Below are 16387 nucleotides of genomic sequence, written 5' to 3' on the forward strand. Positions count from 1 at the left end.
AACCGTATCCCATAATCCTCTAGGTAAATATGAGTCTTGCTTATGGCTTCCATCTCTTGGGATTCAATCCTTGTGTCGGGTAAGGTTTCACAAAGATTCAAGTCACACGCACGAAGACAGCAATACTTATTTTCGGCTCATACAAATACTTGTCCTACGATGCGATGGGATCGAATCCGCGATATGTCGCGCAGTGGGTTTAGCGTGGTGACCTTTACCGATCGGCAACCCGTGGAGTCACAGTTTAAAATCGATATTATATGACATCAAAAAAACTCAAGGCTATAATCATAAGTATCGATTATGAAAGTTTGCTTACAATACATAAATAGTAACAGCTTATCAAGGTCCTCCTGCTCTAGCAAAGACCTCTTCTCATTTAGGACTTGAGCATTGTTCACCACGCTAACTTCAAGTTGGCGATTTCAGATTCCAATATATTATGTATAGAATCTTATTTCTTTTTACTTTTCGTCACACCAAGCCCTCAAAAGTATTCCCATTTTGATGTACCTATACTAATATTCAAGGTTTTGTCAGCTTGTATCGTTGAAGGGGTTGTTCTACCTATTTTAATCAATTTACTTTTTCTAATACGTTTATGTATAAAGGCTTTAACCCAAAATACATAAATACATCGCCGACCAGCTGTTTTTTAAATAATTGGCCTTTTACTGTTATTTTCAAGGTACAGCGACTGCGGTATGTCGTGTAGAGTTGCAAGTTTCACAATTTCTCTGTCTGCCTGTTCGCATTGTTGACCAATACTAAGGTGACGGAGGGACATGTCCAGCCAATATTGAAACGAAACAATCTTACGCTGTGTAGACTTAAACTTCATGATATTTTTTAAATCAGTCTTCAAAAAGATCTGTAGTCGTATATTTTTTGTGTGCGACGAATGCAGTGGTTTTAAATCTTGTGAATTGTAAGTAAACCATGTTTAGTTATAAAAAAAACTCTGTACAGGCCCAACCTTATTACCTAGGAGGGTTATGAAAATATAATATCTACAACCAATTATCTGATCAAATAACTATCCAAAAAAAAAACGATCACGAAATTTTAGGAGACTTATAATTGACAACATGTACTTTTATTATTTTCTATTAAATAATTCACTCAGATCGAAAACAAAAAAAGCATCTGAACATCACGTAAGGCTTAAATCTAGATAAAAATAAACAAACCTTTTTAACTAAACCACTGTTACACTGTTACACTGAACGTCAACTATTGGACACAATTGAGGAAAAAATACTGATGTACTCTGGGATCTTATCCTATTTATAGGATTGAATTATCTTTAACAAAGAAATACAATATCAGTACTTATCGGAATATTGTTATACAAATATGATTTGTTAACAAACACTTAGGCTCATGAGATCAAATGCCTTTGTTTCTTACAAAAAGCCGGTCATTTGAGAAACGGACTCGCAAAACTGAGGGTTCTGTACAAAAGGACTAAAAAAATCAATTTGGCCACCAGTAGAATTTAAGAGCGTCCCAAGCGTTGCTTAATCCAGATTCGGATGTTTTTAAAATGTCATCTGAAAAAAACTAACTATCTAGCCATCACGATTTATAAGATAGTCCAACCGGTTTCAGCTAAGAACCAGTGTTTTACAAGCAGCGACTGCCTATCTGACCTCCTCAACCCAGTTACCTGGGCAACACAACAGCAACATTCTTCAAGCTTCTGACAACATGTAACGACTGTCAAAGATGTAGGAATAACAGCCGGGACCCACAATTTAACGTGCCTTCCGAAACACGGAGGAACTCGTTATGACAAAGATGGTCACCCATCTACAGACCAACCGCGTCAAGCATAGCTTAACCTGTGATCGAATCACTTATGCGGTTATAGCTTAGCCACGAGCTCCTCTCCTCACCTCACGGCTTATAAGATATAAATTTCCTTAATAGCTTATGGTATAGAACCGTAAAAAGGTTGTTTACCCTTGTATAACATTATTAAGTCACATGACGTTTGTTAGACATATTTCATACAAGAAGGACAAAACATGAAACCTAAATGTCTTGAACGGCCATTAGATTCTTGAAAAAAAAATTGCATTTAGCGTCCACACCCAGACCATCCGCCATTATTCTTTTTTTTAAAGCACTGTACGGAATTCCTGTTTTCTCTTGCGTTAGGCATCAATAATTATAATCCTCTTAAACAAGAAATATAAACAAACATCAATCAAGTAGTGAGAGTTTGATGCACTTTAATGCACTTTCATAATATCGGTCGATGCAACTACACCGCAAGTCCGCAAGGTGCAACTAGTGTTGTGACACGAATTGGCAAGAGAAAGTTCTTATCGATAAAATGTGCGTGATTTGTTGCGATTTAGATGCGTAATTTTTTTTTATCTGTTGTGGAATAAAATTGATTTGATATAAGAAGTATAGTAACGAAAGTTGTAACAAGAAAATATAATGTTATTAATGATACCTACGTTAAATGGTGGTGTGTTTTATCTTATATGGAGTAAGTATTTTCAAATATACATATTTAAGTGTTAAAAAGGTTCAAAATCAGTGTAAATCATCTTTTATATCTCAATGAGAATAACTAAATAAAGTTTAATACTGACATATTCGCAGGAATGGTCGTTCACCTTTTAATACAGTCCTATTTATGTACAGAAAAAAAAGAAATAACATGCAATAAATCTTACTTTAAATTAATTAAGATAGCTTTTATGTTTTGAACAGAAATACTCCATCAAAGAACGGAAGGTCAAACATTCTCAACTTAAATCATTATGACCTTTTAAGATAACCATTCGCTGCTATTATTAACATTTTTATGAATGAATAACATTAACACAGATTCAATAGGTCATCAATTAAATACATTTACAACTTAATAAGTTTCATGTATTTTGTATTAGTTATTGAAATTCAATTTGAGTTTTCAATCAGAAATATATGAATAAATGTAAATTATTGATTTATTTGTCGACACAATTTTATGTATTCACGCATTTAGGTACTGCTGAACGGATTTACAAACATTTTACTTAATATTCACTTTTAATTTAAATAATATTTTGAGTGGGAAATCAGATTATTTGTTCATAAAATCTTAATAGAAATACGTATCAGATTGAAGCGTGCTTAGTTAATGTCTTGGGATGTGTAACTTGGTTCGAGTGCTTTAAAAGGCTTACTTAACAAGGTTAAGCAACGGAGATCAAGGTAAAGACAGTCGACCCTTGCCCTTAGCACATCTAGTCAAAGTCAATTTGTCAATTTAAAATATTGGTGACAATGAAATATGCGAATTTTAAATTTTTTGTTAGTCTTAAGCGTTAACGGCTATAATAGTTGTTGTGAAAGAATGTAACCTTAAGTTACCTAGACAAATTCACAGAGTGTGACGAGTTGCTGCTTTGATCTCCGCATAGGACAAGTGTTTGGGTGATCTACAAATGCTTGTCTTGGGTCTGAGTGTGTTTGTGCATGTGAACACTTCAATGTGAAGAATTCAATTGCTTAGAGCGGAAGACGATTTAGACAAAGATTAAAACAAAACAGCAAGAATGATGGTAAGAAAGTAGGTAAATATTATGATGTTTTGTTGTAGTGAATTCCTTATAACATATATCACCACCCTAAATAAAAGTGTTCTGACAAATAGCCAATAATACTCTTACTAACTCTTTGCCTGTAACTAAGGGCAAAAATAAATAATAAGTGGATGTGTAGGATTAATGGATAAGGTACACAGCTTAAATCAGGTATATCACATTTAAATTCAACTTGGATTAAGCTCAGAATTATGCATTCAAACTTGAAGTATAATTATTTCATAACATCCGTTTGGCAATGTTAGTTTGTGTTTCACGACCATCTGGCCTTCTCAATTTGTCTGCCAAAGCAACTCAAATATAAAATAAAGGTTAATATGTAATATTACGCTGTTTTGTCAGATTAAGACTAGAAAGAAAAAAAAAATAGGTACTCAATTTGAAGGATAAAAACATCAAATTACTAAGAATTCGCTTTCTATGCGACGGTCTGTTTTGCAGCTTGTGATGAACCGTAAACCTATATCGGATTCCGCTATGCCAACAAATTTAAAACAAAATTTATTATGATTAATGTTGTTACCACATTACAAAAACAAAAATATTCATATTCAGGTAAAATCATCACAGAAACGTAACCGATGGGTGTCATTGGACTATCAGCGAATATTAACTATGAAACGATCTAGTTTTATCTTTGTATAAATATGGTTCTATTGTAGGTATGTGTGTATGTCATTGAACTCCTAAATGACTGACCCGATTTAAATGATATTATTGTAGGTTTGCGCGGCGCCTTGGATACCGCAGAACGGAGTTCGTCTCAATTGCTAATTGTTTATTAAAAAATATCAACCACTATCTCGAATTGTGATTGGGTCTTGATAATTACGAACTATTTTTCTACTACCTTGATAAGTATTGTTCTCTATTGTTGTATCAAACGAAGTAAGTAAGTAGCTTATCTACTATACGACAAACACATTAAGTTATCTTTGTAAAATGACATAAGAAGATTGTTTGCCTACCTAAAAATGGCACCTGTGCAGCTTTATCGATAAAGTATCGATATCGATGCGTCACAGCACTAACAGTCACAGTTATTACTAACTGTTGCTTGGAAAATCGGAACAGGTGTCTGTAATGCGAGAAACTTGTTGTAAAGTAATATTTACACTAGAAAATTAGTTTAACTAACCTCATTTAAGTTTGGTAGATTATTAGATATTTTGATATACCCGAAATCGAACCAACTCTGAACTGTCTTTGTGTTTTAAAAGCGAACCACACACACACACGCACAAATTTCTGGGGCTATTATTTATGAATCTATACCAAAATCACTTGGATCTCTTCACGAAATCCTTGCTATTTAAGATATTTATTGCTACACGGGTAGTTAATTTATTTCATGATTCATAAGCGTTAAACGTAAATAGACAAGACAAAGAATAAAGACATTCATTGTACCTATGTAATTACATTATTCTAAAGAACTATTTTTGTAACCGTATCCCATAATCCTCTAGGTAAATATGAGTCTTGCTTATGGCTTCCAATAAGCTGATCGCGTAGACATAATATTGACGTAAAAGTGTATTGTTTCAAAATCATAATATAAATGATATTGTTCCTTGTTATTAACCTAATTTTCTTCACCTAAGCGGTAAAGGTACCACTGTGTCAACGCCAAAACTCTCCCATCGCGGGTCTGCTAGTAGAGATTTCTTGTAATAATTAGCGTCTATGAATGCACTCATTGTATTTGATTTTCGATTTAAAAATTTTGTTTGTTTTGAGTACAAATAGTAATTAATAAATATCGCAATACACACGTTATATTGAAATTAATTCAAAATGGGTAGGCCTTGTAAAATTGTGTTTAAATTTAAAACGTTTTGTGCCGACTATATGATACAAGGGTAACACCTTTTTGCAGGTAGTCACATGGCCATAAGTTGGCAACAGCGCGGCAGCGTGAAGTCATCCTTCAACTGTTTAACCAAATTATTTGAGGAGATAAGTAAGTACTAGGTACTATATTTTTTCAAAGAGGAATATTCAAGTGTTTCGAGTGTTCATGATTTGGTCATCAATGGGCAAATATCGTGGAAGTCATAACGACAAGTAAATTAACATTGAACAAAGTTAACACGATTGTACAAACAATACTAATTTAACCTTTATCTAAAGTTAAATTTCACCGCCTACATAAAAACCAGTTTTTTAATAGTATTTATTATGTTTGCTCTGGAATAAATACGATAAGATATTAAACCAATTAAATTTATTTTAAGCTATTTTCCGACAAAGGGAGTTCTGGGTAAATGTAGAGAATCATAGAAGGAACGTCTTATCGAGAAGAAAGGGAACACCAAGAATGATAAATTTATATCAGATAAAAAAGACATAGACGAATAAAAACATGAAAAAAGTCAAGGACCTAAGATAAATAGAATAAAATATATGTTGTTTCGTACACCAACGAGAACCTAGCAATACACTTTTATAATGAGGGTATGATACAAAACAAAACATATACAAGAAGGAACCACACTTATAAGTAGGAAGAAACATTTAATGGATTTCTCAAATATTTGCCCAATGGGAACTTCATTAGAGTCAACATTTTGCGCAGAAGGAATAAATCGTTTTATATCAAATATGCCCGAAGTAGCATTACCGATACTGTAATACACCCGGTAATTATAACACATCCGTATATACCATCAAATTCCAGATACATAAATAACAACAACATTGAAACACGCGAAATGGACAAAACTGTCTGTAATGCATTATTGCAGAAGTCGACATTGACCTGGTTATATTATACCTTGCCCATAACCAACACGTTATGTATATCAACTCTGAATTTTATTTATATGTCCACTGCATACAAATGATAATGTTTATTCATCTGCCTTGGCTTCTAAGTCTCTTGGGAATAATGTCTGGGTCAGTTTTGTTAAATGTTTAAGTATTTATGTAGGTAGGTCTTTGACATCTGCAAGCACAGGTAGAGTATTTCCGAATTTGGTTCTCAATACACCAAAATCACATGAAAGATTTACAAAAAAAAGAAAATGACTCCCGCATTTACGAATTTAATCCGCGCGTCGCGTTGGTTTCACAAAAGTTCGGGTAACATGCACAAATACTCCCACACTCACTTTCGGGGATCACAGAAATTCTTGTTTTACGTGGTGATCAAACCGCGACCCGCTCGTCAATAATTTTCGTAAATTGGGTGGTGAAGGAAACGAACTAATCCGACGAAGACATTAAAAACTCCTGATCTGCGAGTCATATATGAAGAACAATTGCTTAACTTTTGGGTCCATTGGCGGGGCACCGGAGCTGTTACCACGGAATAAAGTACATTCATTGAATCTTTACTCTCCAACGGAGCATTTTGAAATATAACTACAGATACACTTACAGACTATCAACGTGTCCCGTAGCGAGCAAACTAGGCAATTGACAGTAAAATCTATTCCCAGGTTCGACGGGTTTGTAAACTTTCTCGGTACAAGTCCGAGAATTTGCGATAGAAAGTACTTCCAGTCCAGCAATATTTTGGACTGTTTTCTTAATATAAAAAAAAACTAGATAAGTATGTTCTGAATCTGGAATCTCGATATTTAGATGATGTATGTCGCACAAAAAAAAAACTGAAAAGTTATTGCTTGTCGACGAATTAAAACTCGTAAACCATTAAGACGTTTATGGTTTTTAATCAGCTCGATAAGATAGATTAAACCGAGATGAAATCTAATGATAACGAGAGTTGTAGGAAAAATGGTTATGAACTTGAAAAATTATCAGAATTCTGCCTCCAAGAGGTTACAACCTACTACTTCCTCTTAAAGGGAAACTGTTGCATTGGCAGGAACGAGATCAAGAAACACAAATTCTTCTTCAATTGATATAAATTTTCGACTAGCGAGGACATGATAAATCCATTTTTAACCTAGGTACGAGTATGAATAAAAGCAAAATATCGAGAAATAACAATATAAGCTTTATGGCTCGTGTGCTAATACAATGAGTCTTTGGAAACCATCCCCCTTTAGGCCTTTAGAGCTAAAACAAATGTTAAGTAATTCCTCCTACTTTTACGGATTTTTTCGCTCATTGTCACAGGCAGACAGACCATGATACCTGCAAAGGTTTCGAAACGTCGGGAACTAAAATCTAACATTAAACCGCGAAAAATCCGTAAAAGTAGTTTCATTTCAATGTCTAACATTCGCGTAAACCTAAGAAACCACTAATTCCTCCTAGTTTTAATATAGTTATAAGCTCCTAGACAAATATTATGTACAATATCGGACAAAGAATAGCTTCAAATAGGAGTGTATCAAAACAGCTCGCTATCGCAATATATTTTTCAAGGACGCCTAAACGTATTACTCACGAAGCGTAAAATAAGATCCATACCATTATAGGCCTAGTTGAGAAATATCGGTAACAATGACCATTGAGGCACTTATCAAGTAGAGGCAATGCTTAGAAATATTGACAATGAAGATCTGTTTACGAACGAAGGAATTTTATAACATTGCTGTTATCTTCTTTGTTGGAACACTTGATAGATTTGTAGATAGTAAGATGTTCTAACCGTGACCACATCAAGCTGCTTTACTTGACCTGGGAATATTTGACGACATTCAAAATCAAAAAAACAAAATCAAAATCCATTTATTCGAATTAGGCTACTAAGTAGCACTTTAAATGGCACTTTTTGAAGGTCAGATTACATTGGACAGCACCCAGTTTCGCCCACCCTTCACCGCTTCCTAAGTGCTTCTGTGTGATTCAATCATTAAAACACAACCTATTACCCTAAATAGCAGTCTTTTCAGTTCTTGGCATGTCGGTTCACAAAAAAGGTACATTTTCTTCGCTTCCAAAAACAAAAAACTACTATCAATAAGTCTACTAGTTGCACCACTAATTATATTCTTCTAGACCTTTCTATTCCTTTTTCGCATCACGATAACAAATTGGCGAATACTGTGAATCATACGAAGTTAATTGAGAAAGATAAAGATTTTTAGATAACAATTTAACGTATGTGCATTTCTTTATTTACTAACAGCATGGTTATCAAACAAAGAGAATGCGAGAAGCTACAAGTTAGTAGAAAATAACACAAACACTAACATTTTAACTGTTGTTTGTATGCCCATATTTTGATGTAGGTATTGAAATTCGTATCCAAACTCCTACGTACCAAACAGTCTTAATAATATCGTCACAAATGAAGTACTTATGTATTCATTTATTGTTTGAGCGCAGAAACAGTTAGGTTTTATTTCGAGGTGCGACCCCCATTGTAAATGGCCACAAAAAGGTCTCAACCGGGACGAATTTAAGAAACAAAAGAAGCCACAACAGCAAAAGCCCAAACAACGATAATGTGTGGTCCTCTGTAAATGAGCTCTCAAAATTGAATGGAGTTTCTCGGTAATCTTAAAACACATTTAGGTAGACGTTTATTATGCTTAAGTAGCTTATGGAAAAAGCCCACCATCTCATACAAACCAGTATCTTCAATAAAACCAAAGCAAACCAGATACCGCTCCGTGTATCACAGAAAAACGACTGAATCGAATCCGCAACAAACTTTATAATTTTAGGACCATTGTACAACACTTATGTCAAAGAATAACAGTAAAATACGACGTTATAAAAAAGCAGGAATATTCTCGCTTACGTCTAGTTTCTTGACATCAAGAACTAAACTCTTCTAGCAGGTCCAAACTCTACACAGACAGAATCCTGTCATACTAAAATAGTCGGTAGTTACCGAAATATTGTGAATGCAATCGTCACAAAAACAGGAAGGATAATAGTCCACATTAGTTATTCCAAACATGCGTAGCGTGAGAACGGTGGCATAGCGGTGGGCTGACGTGATATACATCTAATCACTGCAACATTAGGAACGAAGCGAGACTGTCTGAAGGTTGAGTGTCAGGAAATAGGAAGGAAACTAGGAGAATTCATTTTGGAGACGAATAATGATCACCGTATTAAATTTGTATAGTTCTGGTTATTTTGCTAGGTAAATACTAGGGTACTGATTACTACAGATATATTTATTATCTACTTTTTCATCTTTACAGTCTCCACTCAACTGATATCTAGGTGTACTAGAAAGGGTAGTGTTTTAAATTGAAAGAATTTAATAATTCCTTGACATGTCATTAATTTAAGAAACTAAAGCATCTGTCGCGATAATAAAATAAATTAAATGATTCTTTGTGTGATAGAAAACTGGATTATTGAATTTCCTTTGTTAACGAATTGAGTTTTTATCGAGTCAATATCCGATAAGGCAACACTTTGATAAGAGCAAAACAAATAACAAGCAAATTAGCACTAGTAATTACCAAGGCTGTGATGATCCATTATCTAGGTCTTATTCCTAGACTAAATTTCTTTTGTTTGAGAACCCAATTTCAAGGGTAAAATTTGTAGGGATCGCAGAGTTCTGTTGAATAATACAAAATAAGAAAAAAAAAACGAGACACTAATTTACAAAGTAAGCTTATCATATCGCGTCTCACAAGTTAGATGTAAAGTTAAATAAAAGAGGAAAACCAGACTAGGAGATTTCATCGTGATGATCGTGAAGAGTTTATTTATTATTTTGGTCTTGCATAAAATATATTTGTGTTTCTAGAACAGCAGCGCTTATGCAGGTAACCTGTCCAGTGAATCTAAAATCTACAGAATTCCAAATTATTTGTTTTTCAATTAATTAAAAATAGTAAGTACTTAAGTCAAAATATTTCAAACAAGTTTTTTTTAATGTTTTATTGGGGTACAAAACCAAGGCACACACACTTGTTTACGTATTTGGACACGCTTAAAACATCAGATTTATATGATTTCCTATTTTTAACTACAGAAACATCTTAGTTCTGTAAAAAAAATAAAGTAAGGGTACAAAATAATTATTTACCTTCGTAGCAGTACCTATATAGTTCAAACTGTTGTTATTGACATCCAAATTTCACATTTTGTGATAAAAAAAAATAGTGTTTATATTATTATTTTCACTTGCACAGAAACATTTTATTTTAGTCGATTTGGCAATTACTCTTTGCACTAAGGTCAGTTACATTTAAAACATACACACGCGAAGTGAATGCACTTCACAAGGATAAATTGAACGGACGTAAGCTCTCTCTCGCGGCGTAAAACGCACTAAATTATTTACTGCGCTGAATCAAAGCCGAATCCGTACGTAGGTATTTGTCACAAACGTTTGGCCCAACATGATAATCGACCTAAAACGGAATGTTATCCTGCTAGCACTTCACGACACGTAGTTTATAACTTCGCTATTTAGCTGTTTATAGGACGTATAAGAATCCTTTGTTAAATACGGGCAGGTTTGTGACCCGTATTTGGTGAGCACTCCATTGTTTAAATTACACAAAAGTGATAGTACGAAGGATTATATATTGATATTAATATTATTTTACTTAACCAAAATCACTTACGTAGAATAAATGATTAAGCAATTAGTTGTTACAATTTATTCTAATATTGATGGAATTATTTATTAGATCAGACAAAAGTGCATCAAAATACTTGTATCCCAATATTTGGGCTAATAACAAGGCAACATTAGACAATCTTGTCAAATTACAAATTGGGAAATTCCAAAACGAACCGTTCTTGCGTTCTCATAAATTCAGTTAAGTTTTTCCAGGTTGACAACTCTTCAATGTGAGCATATTATTTTGATAATTAATCTACAGTCGACTCTATGCAGTGATAAATTAAATGCAGTACAAGTTAGCGTGGCGTGGACGGTGTTTCAAAACTATATCGAAAACTTAAGTCTTAAGTCCTGTATTGAATTTTTAAACGACTTGATAGGTGTAGAAAACTACCGGAAGCCTAAGATCTTTGGACCCAGGTTACACTTCAGGTAAGCAAACTTATGTTTTATTAGCTAAACAATGGATGTAAAAGGTTTTATAATGCACGTTTATTACTCGCAGTATACACAGACAATACTTTTTGCATATGTAAATGACGATCAACGAACAATAAAAAAAACTACCTACGAAACTTAGTCAAAAATGGCGCCAATAAATTCCCCAGACAACAGCGACATCTGTTGTCAGGAATTATACCTACTTGGTACATTGTTCATTGAGCTAAGTGGCGCCACCTTTTTGTTTGTCAAAACTTGCAAATTCCTTAGGCAGATGTCGCTAGTGGGATGATTACCAAAGCAACGTTCATAAGACACCGACGCAAGTAAGCACCTACCTATTTATGAACCGTTATCTCTATGCCGGTTACACTTAGGTAACTCGCGTTCTTTGATTTTCCACTGTTTACCTATGTACAAATTGTTTTCTATCGAAAAAATGTTGGCCTGTCTCAATTTGAAACATTTTCATAATATTAATGGATGCTTAAAGGTATTTACCACGGAATTGAAGTAGGTACCTATTACATCAGAATCGGGGGGCGGGCGAATGACGATGATTACTGAATTGTTAGGGATTGTTGAATGGGGAAAATGGTCCCTCATAATACCCTAGCAATTATTCGTCTCGGTAGAACAAAATTGATATCCTGAACTAAATGTATGCATGCAAGTATGAACACTGCTTAATAATCAACTGCGCTGTTAAGACATGCGCCATATTTATTTTTACAACGCTATATGTATCCAATGTCTTTTATATCGGTTCTCGAAATTAAGAATTTTCTTGTGTGGGAATATTCTATCCGATACCGTGGGACAAATAAATAAGCTTAAAAACAAAATAACTTTTTACTTAAAATCGGTTGTATTTACATTTCGTCCATTGTAGAAAATCAATAGTGTTCAACATCACAAATAAATAAATCGTACTAAGGTATTCACATAAGTCGTACATAGTACAAATATGCGACAGCTCATTCTTACTATAAAAAAAATGAAAAGGCGGGACAATAAGATTTACTCATAAGATAATTTTATTGATTTCCATGTCAATTTTCTCTAATGAAAACATCTTTGCTCCCTTTGGTATTCGATCGCCAACGGAACAATTAGCTAAATGCTTCTCAAAACATCTCGCAGTCCCCGCCGGAGGTCGGCTGCGTGAAAATAAGTCATCGCATCTAAGTGTCGGCACACCGACGCCCCGCGAACGACTGAACGGAGTGAAAACGGATTCAACAAGAAGTATTAAAACGATCATGTGACGATCGGCATCTAGGCGGGCAACGTACATCGCGCGCGGGCCGGTGTCGAGCCCGAGCAGCGATGTAAAGCGCACAACTGGTGATTTTCCACGCGAGAGAGCGTCGCCGCGGCGTGGTGCGGGGCGCGCCCGCCGCCGGCAAATCGAACGAGGCCACGCGCGGGACCACGCGCCCCCCGCCCCGCTGCCGGCGTCCTTTCATAAAAAATGACGTACATCCTACATACTAAATCACTTTAACCTAGGAATCTCTTATTCCACACCGTGAGACACTGGAGTACCGAGCTGAAGGTTTTATCCTAATTAACAGTTATGGACAAAAATTACAGGCCGGTTTGATATATTTTTGTTATTTGCTATCGCACCGCGCCGCGACCGTCGCGCTCTCTTTATCGGTCGTACAGAGAGCGGGCGGGCGGCCGGCGCAAGATAATGGCAAAATTGTGATGTTTTTCTAGTAAACTGACGTATGAAATACAACCGCGTGTAAGCCGGCGTCAGGCGCCGGTCTAAGGTGGCGCTTCCTCGTTCTGACTCGGCAGCCCTGGACGTAGCCGACATATACTGGTTGTATCGCTAAATGACTAAATTTTAAGTTTTATTTCGTTATCATACTTTATCACTCGATCCAAAATGCGATCGAGTCGAACGAGGGAGCGATTGTGTAATCGAAACGCGATCGTGGATGTACTGTATAAAAGAATACGATTAACCTGAATGCAACGTTCACACTAAGTTACATTACTGATTATAATAATCACAGGCTTCACTTACGCTAAATATGTACACACAAACTCTCATCGACAACAAGAAAATGAAGAATTGAGCTTTGTGACTTATAGCTTAATTACTAAACGCCAAACCTGGCTTACTTCTATAGTTTATTAACGGATAGGTTCTTACTGCATAGAAAAATATCACAACTTCACCATTCAACGGGCTCACAGGTAGACCATACAGAGTGGATTTCACTTAGAATAAAGTTTACTTCCCAAAAACACATTTGTACATTTCATGACAAAATTCAACAGCATTCTACTAAGTCTTCATTATACGCTCATTAACGAGCCGAAAAATTAAGATACAGCTTTCAGTACCGAACTTAAACAATGTAAAAAAAATTGAAAATCTGCATTGAATTTGACTTAATTAATTACATTTGTCATTTAAATAGAACTGCACCCGTTTTAGGTGGGAGCGTTGTCGGCCCCGCGTGTTCCCAACTGTTGTTAGTGTCCTGTAGTTGGGGCTGTCGCTGAGTGTGGACAGTTGAGGCGAGGCGAGGCCGCGCCAGTCCGAGGCGTCACGAGCACTAACACATCACTGTGACATTGTCCATATAGAGGCACGTGGCGTATTACGCATCCTCCTCCTCCTCTTCCCCGAGCAGCTCCTCCTCTACTTCCTCGTCTGTAACTACGAAAATACCATGTTAGCACCGTAAACACGCACCAAACATCGACACACTTAACACACTTGTCAAAACAAACCATGAATATTGCAAATGCGATTTTTTCCTACCAGTAACAAAAATATTTCAGTGCTTGTTATAATTATCGAATGTGGAAATAAATAGATTACTGCATGGACACATGATAACCTAAGTCGTGAAGTTTGTTTTGTTTATGTTTACGAAAGATTTAGCTAAAACATGAAACGACCCCTGAAGCTACTTGGCCGTGATAATCACGCGTCCAGCGGTGTTATAACAAATGCAATACGTTACTGACCGTCGCCATCGAGATCGTCGTCCTCTCCCTCGCCTATCTCTTCGTCGTCTTCCTCTCCCTCCACTTCTTCGTCGTCATCCTCTTCGCCCTCGCCTTCTCCTTCTAAGTCTTCCTCTTCACTGTGTGGCTCATCATCACCACCACCACCATTTTCCTCCTTTCGCGCCTTTTTCGCGTCTGTTGTTTTTTCCTAAAAGCGTAACAAATTATTGGCGGGAACCTGTTTATAAAATTGTTTACGTATCGCACACGGCAATACGCGGTGCGCCTTGACGTACTCAAGATCACACAAGTAATAACTGGCCATTAGCCAATATTATTTACAATTTTGAATGCACTGTATGATCTGTAAATGGATTATTTTGTGGGAAAACGATGCAAGTTGGCTGCATAATAATGAGACGCAGGTGACAAAGATTCGTGACGATAAAGAAGCGTGGGTCATTAGTTGTTGTGTGGGGGAAAGAGCGATGTATAGAGCGGGGCCGGCGTCGTACGGCCCTTTTTCCCGTGGCAAAGTTTAGCGGAACGCGGTCACCGCGCATACCTACCCAACCGTTCGCAAAGCGACGCCGTACACACAAGAATCAACTAAAAACCGTCTAAATAATGATGATACAGTCTCGTGGCGTCGTTCATTAACATACACGTTTTAGATAGATGAATTACGCAGAGGTTAACCTATACACACGATACATTCCGAAATGTTAACGCCATGCGTTTTATTGCATGCACGAGAGGGAACAGGAAAGAAGATATGAAGCATTCCCTTTTACAGTTAAAATATTGAATATCTATAGGATTCCCGCTCAAAATTTTGGGCTGTTGAATGTTCGACCTGGTATTATGAACAATGCTAACAGAACATTAAGACAAAGGATACAATCGTATACACCAATATACACCTACATGCTTATAATGCCGGGTCATTGACTACTTTTCTATGTGAGCGCCGAAATAATTTATCAGTTTTGCAAAGGGCTATAGCGTCACTGAGTCATGCCAGTCTCATATATTGCATTGGATAATAATAAGAATATAGAGCCGGCTTAGATAACAAGGCGAACGTTTGCGCGGCGGTTGTGACAGTCCACCCGACTCAAACACAGACATTCGCGCCGGCCATGTTACCCATCTATCTAGCGTCACGCTACAATGAACCTAAGACCCGAGAAAGTTTAAAATAGCTATTATTTAAGTCTAATTCCATAATAAACGATTACGAGCGTGCATTACAACAACTACATGCATACTATTTCTATAATAACCACATCAATGAGGACAGCGTACGTTCCCGCGCCATGTTTTTTTTTCCGCCAAGGTCATGCCTCCGTATCGAAAACGAGTAAACAAAAGCTAAAAACTACAACCCTGTTAATATAAGACGCCACTGTTAAAATTACAGTTAGGTTATTCCCTTTAATGTTGGCACATCGATTTCCCCACACACGCTAAAATGCATATCTCGACAAAAATGACATCCAAAAATACGCCGGTTGGAGTCAGCATCGTTTCCGTACCTGCACGCGTAACACTTTATTTACCACGTGGAATTAAGTATGAAGGCGTTATAGATAGAGGAAATTAGTGTAATGCTGCCTATAATATAGCGTTCAATAAAATGGCGAGCGATTAAAACGAATACATTTGGTTGACATGTGCACTCACCTCTGCTGCCCTTTTGGCTCCTTTTAGGTCACTTTTCGCGTCTCCTTTCTTCTCATCGCCGACCTTGTCGACGGCCACTTCACTGTTATTTTCATTGGTGCTCATGATTGTTCTGATTTTGGTGTTAATTACTAGAATTAGTAAGTTAAGTTGTACGGCTGCCCGGATCCGACGCGCGACTGACTGAGCGAGTGAGCGAGCGGCCAGATGA

General features: G+C 36.4%; 2 protein-coding genes across 4 annotated transcripts in view; both read right to left on the reverse strand.

Moving 5' to 3' along the window:
• The window catches only part of LOC113497718 (neutral ceramidase), a 36059-nt gene extending 23803 nt beyond the window's left edge, over window positions 1–12256 (reverse strand). The window contains exon 1 of one of the 2 annotated variants that reach the window (XM_026877409.1): window positions 10525–12256. The gene's annotated coding sequence lies outside the window, so the exon portion shown is untranslated. Of the gene's footprint in view, window positions 1–1190; window positions 1215–10524 lie in introns of those variants that run through there. The other variant, XM_026877411.1, reaches the window with a different exon arrangement.
• Window positions 12257–12349: 93 nt separating this feature from the next.
• On the reverse strand, window positions 12350–16379 carry LOC113497720 (acidic leucine-rich nuclear phosphoprotein 32 family member B-like). 2 transcript variants are annotated; one of them, XM_026877412.1, is made up of 3 exons: window positions 16177–16379; window positions 14509–14698; window positions 12350–14194 (listed from the first exon to the last, which is right to left on the reverse strand). In XM_026877412.1, the coding sequence occupies exons 1-3, from the start codon at window positions 16279–16281 to the stop codon at window positions 14136–14138; spliced, it is 354 nt and encodes a 117-aa protein (XP_026733213.1). In that variant the 5' UTR covers window positions 16282–16379; the 3' UTR covers window positions 12350–14135. The 2 variants fall into 2 exon arrangements, with proteins under 2 accessions (XP_026733213.1, XP_026733214.1); XM_026877413.1 differs by having other exon boundaries at window positions 12350–14188; window positions 16177–16374.
• Window positions 16380–16387: the final 8 nt, after the last annotated feature.

This window comes from Trichoplusia ni, chromosome 9 (genome assembly GCF_003590095.1).
Source record: "Trichoplusia ni isolate ovarian cell line Hi5 chromosome 9, tn1, whole genome shotgun sequence".
NCBI classification, from domain to species: Eukaryota; Metazoa; Arthropoda; class Insecta; order Lepidoptera; family Noctuidae; genus Trichoplusia; species Trichoplusia ni.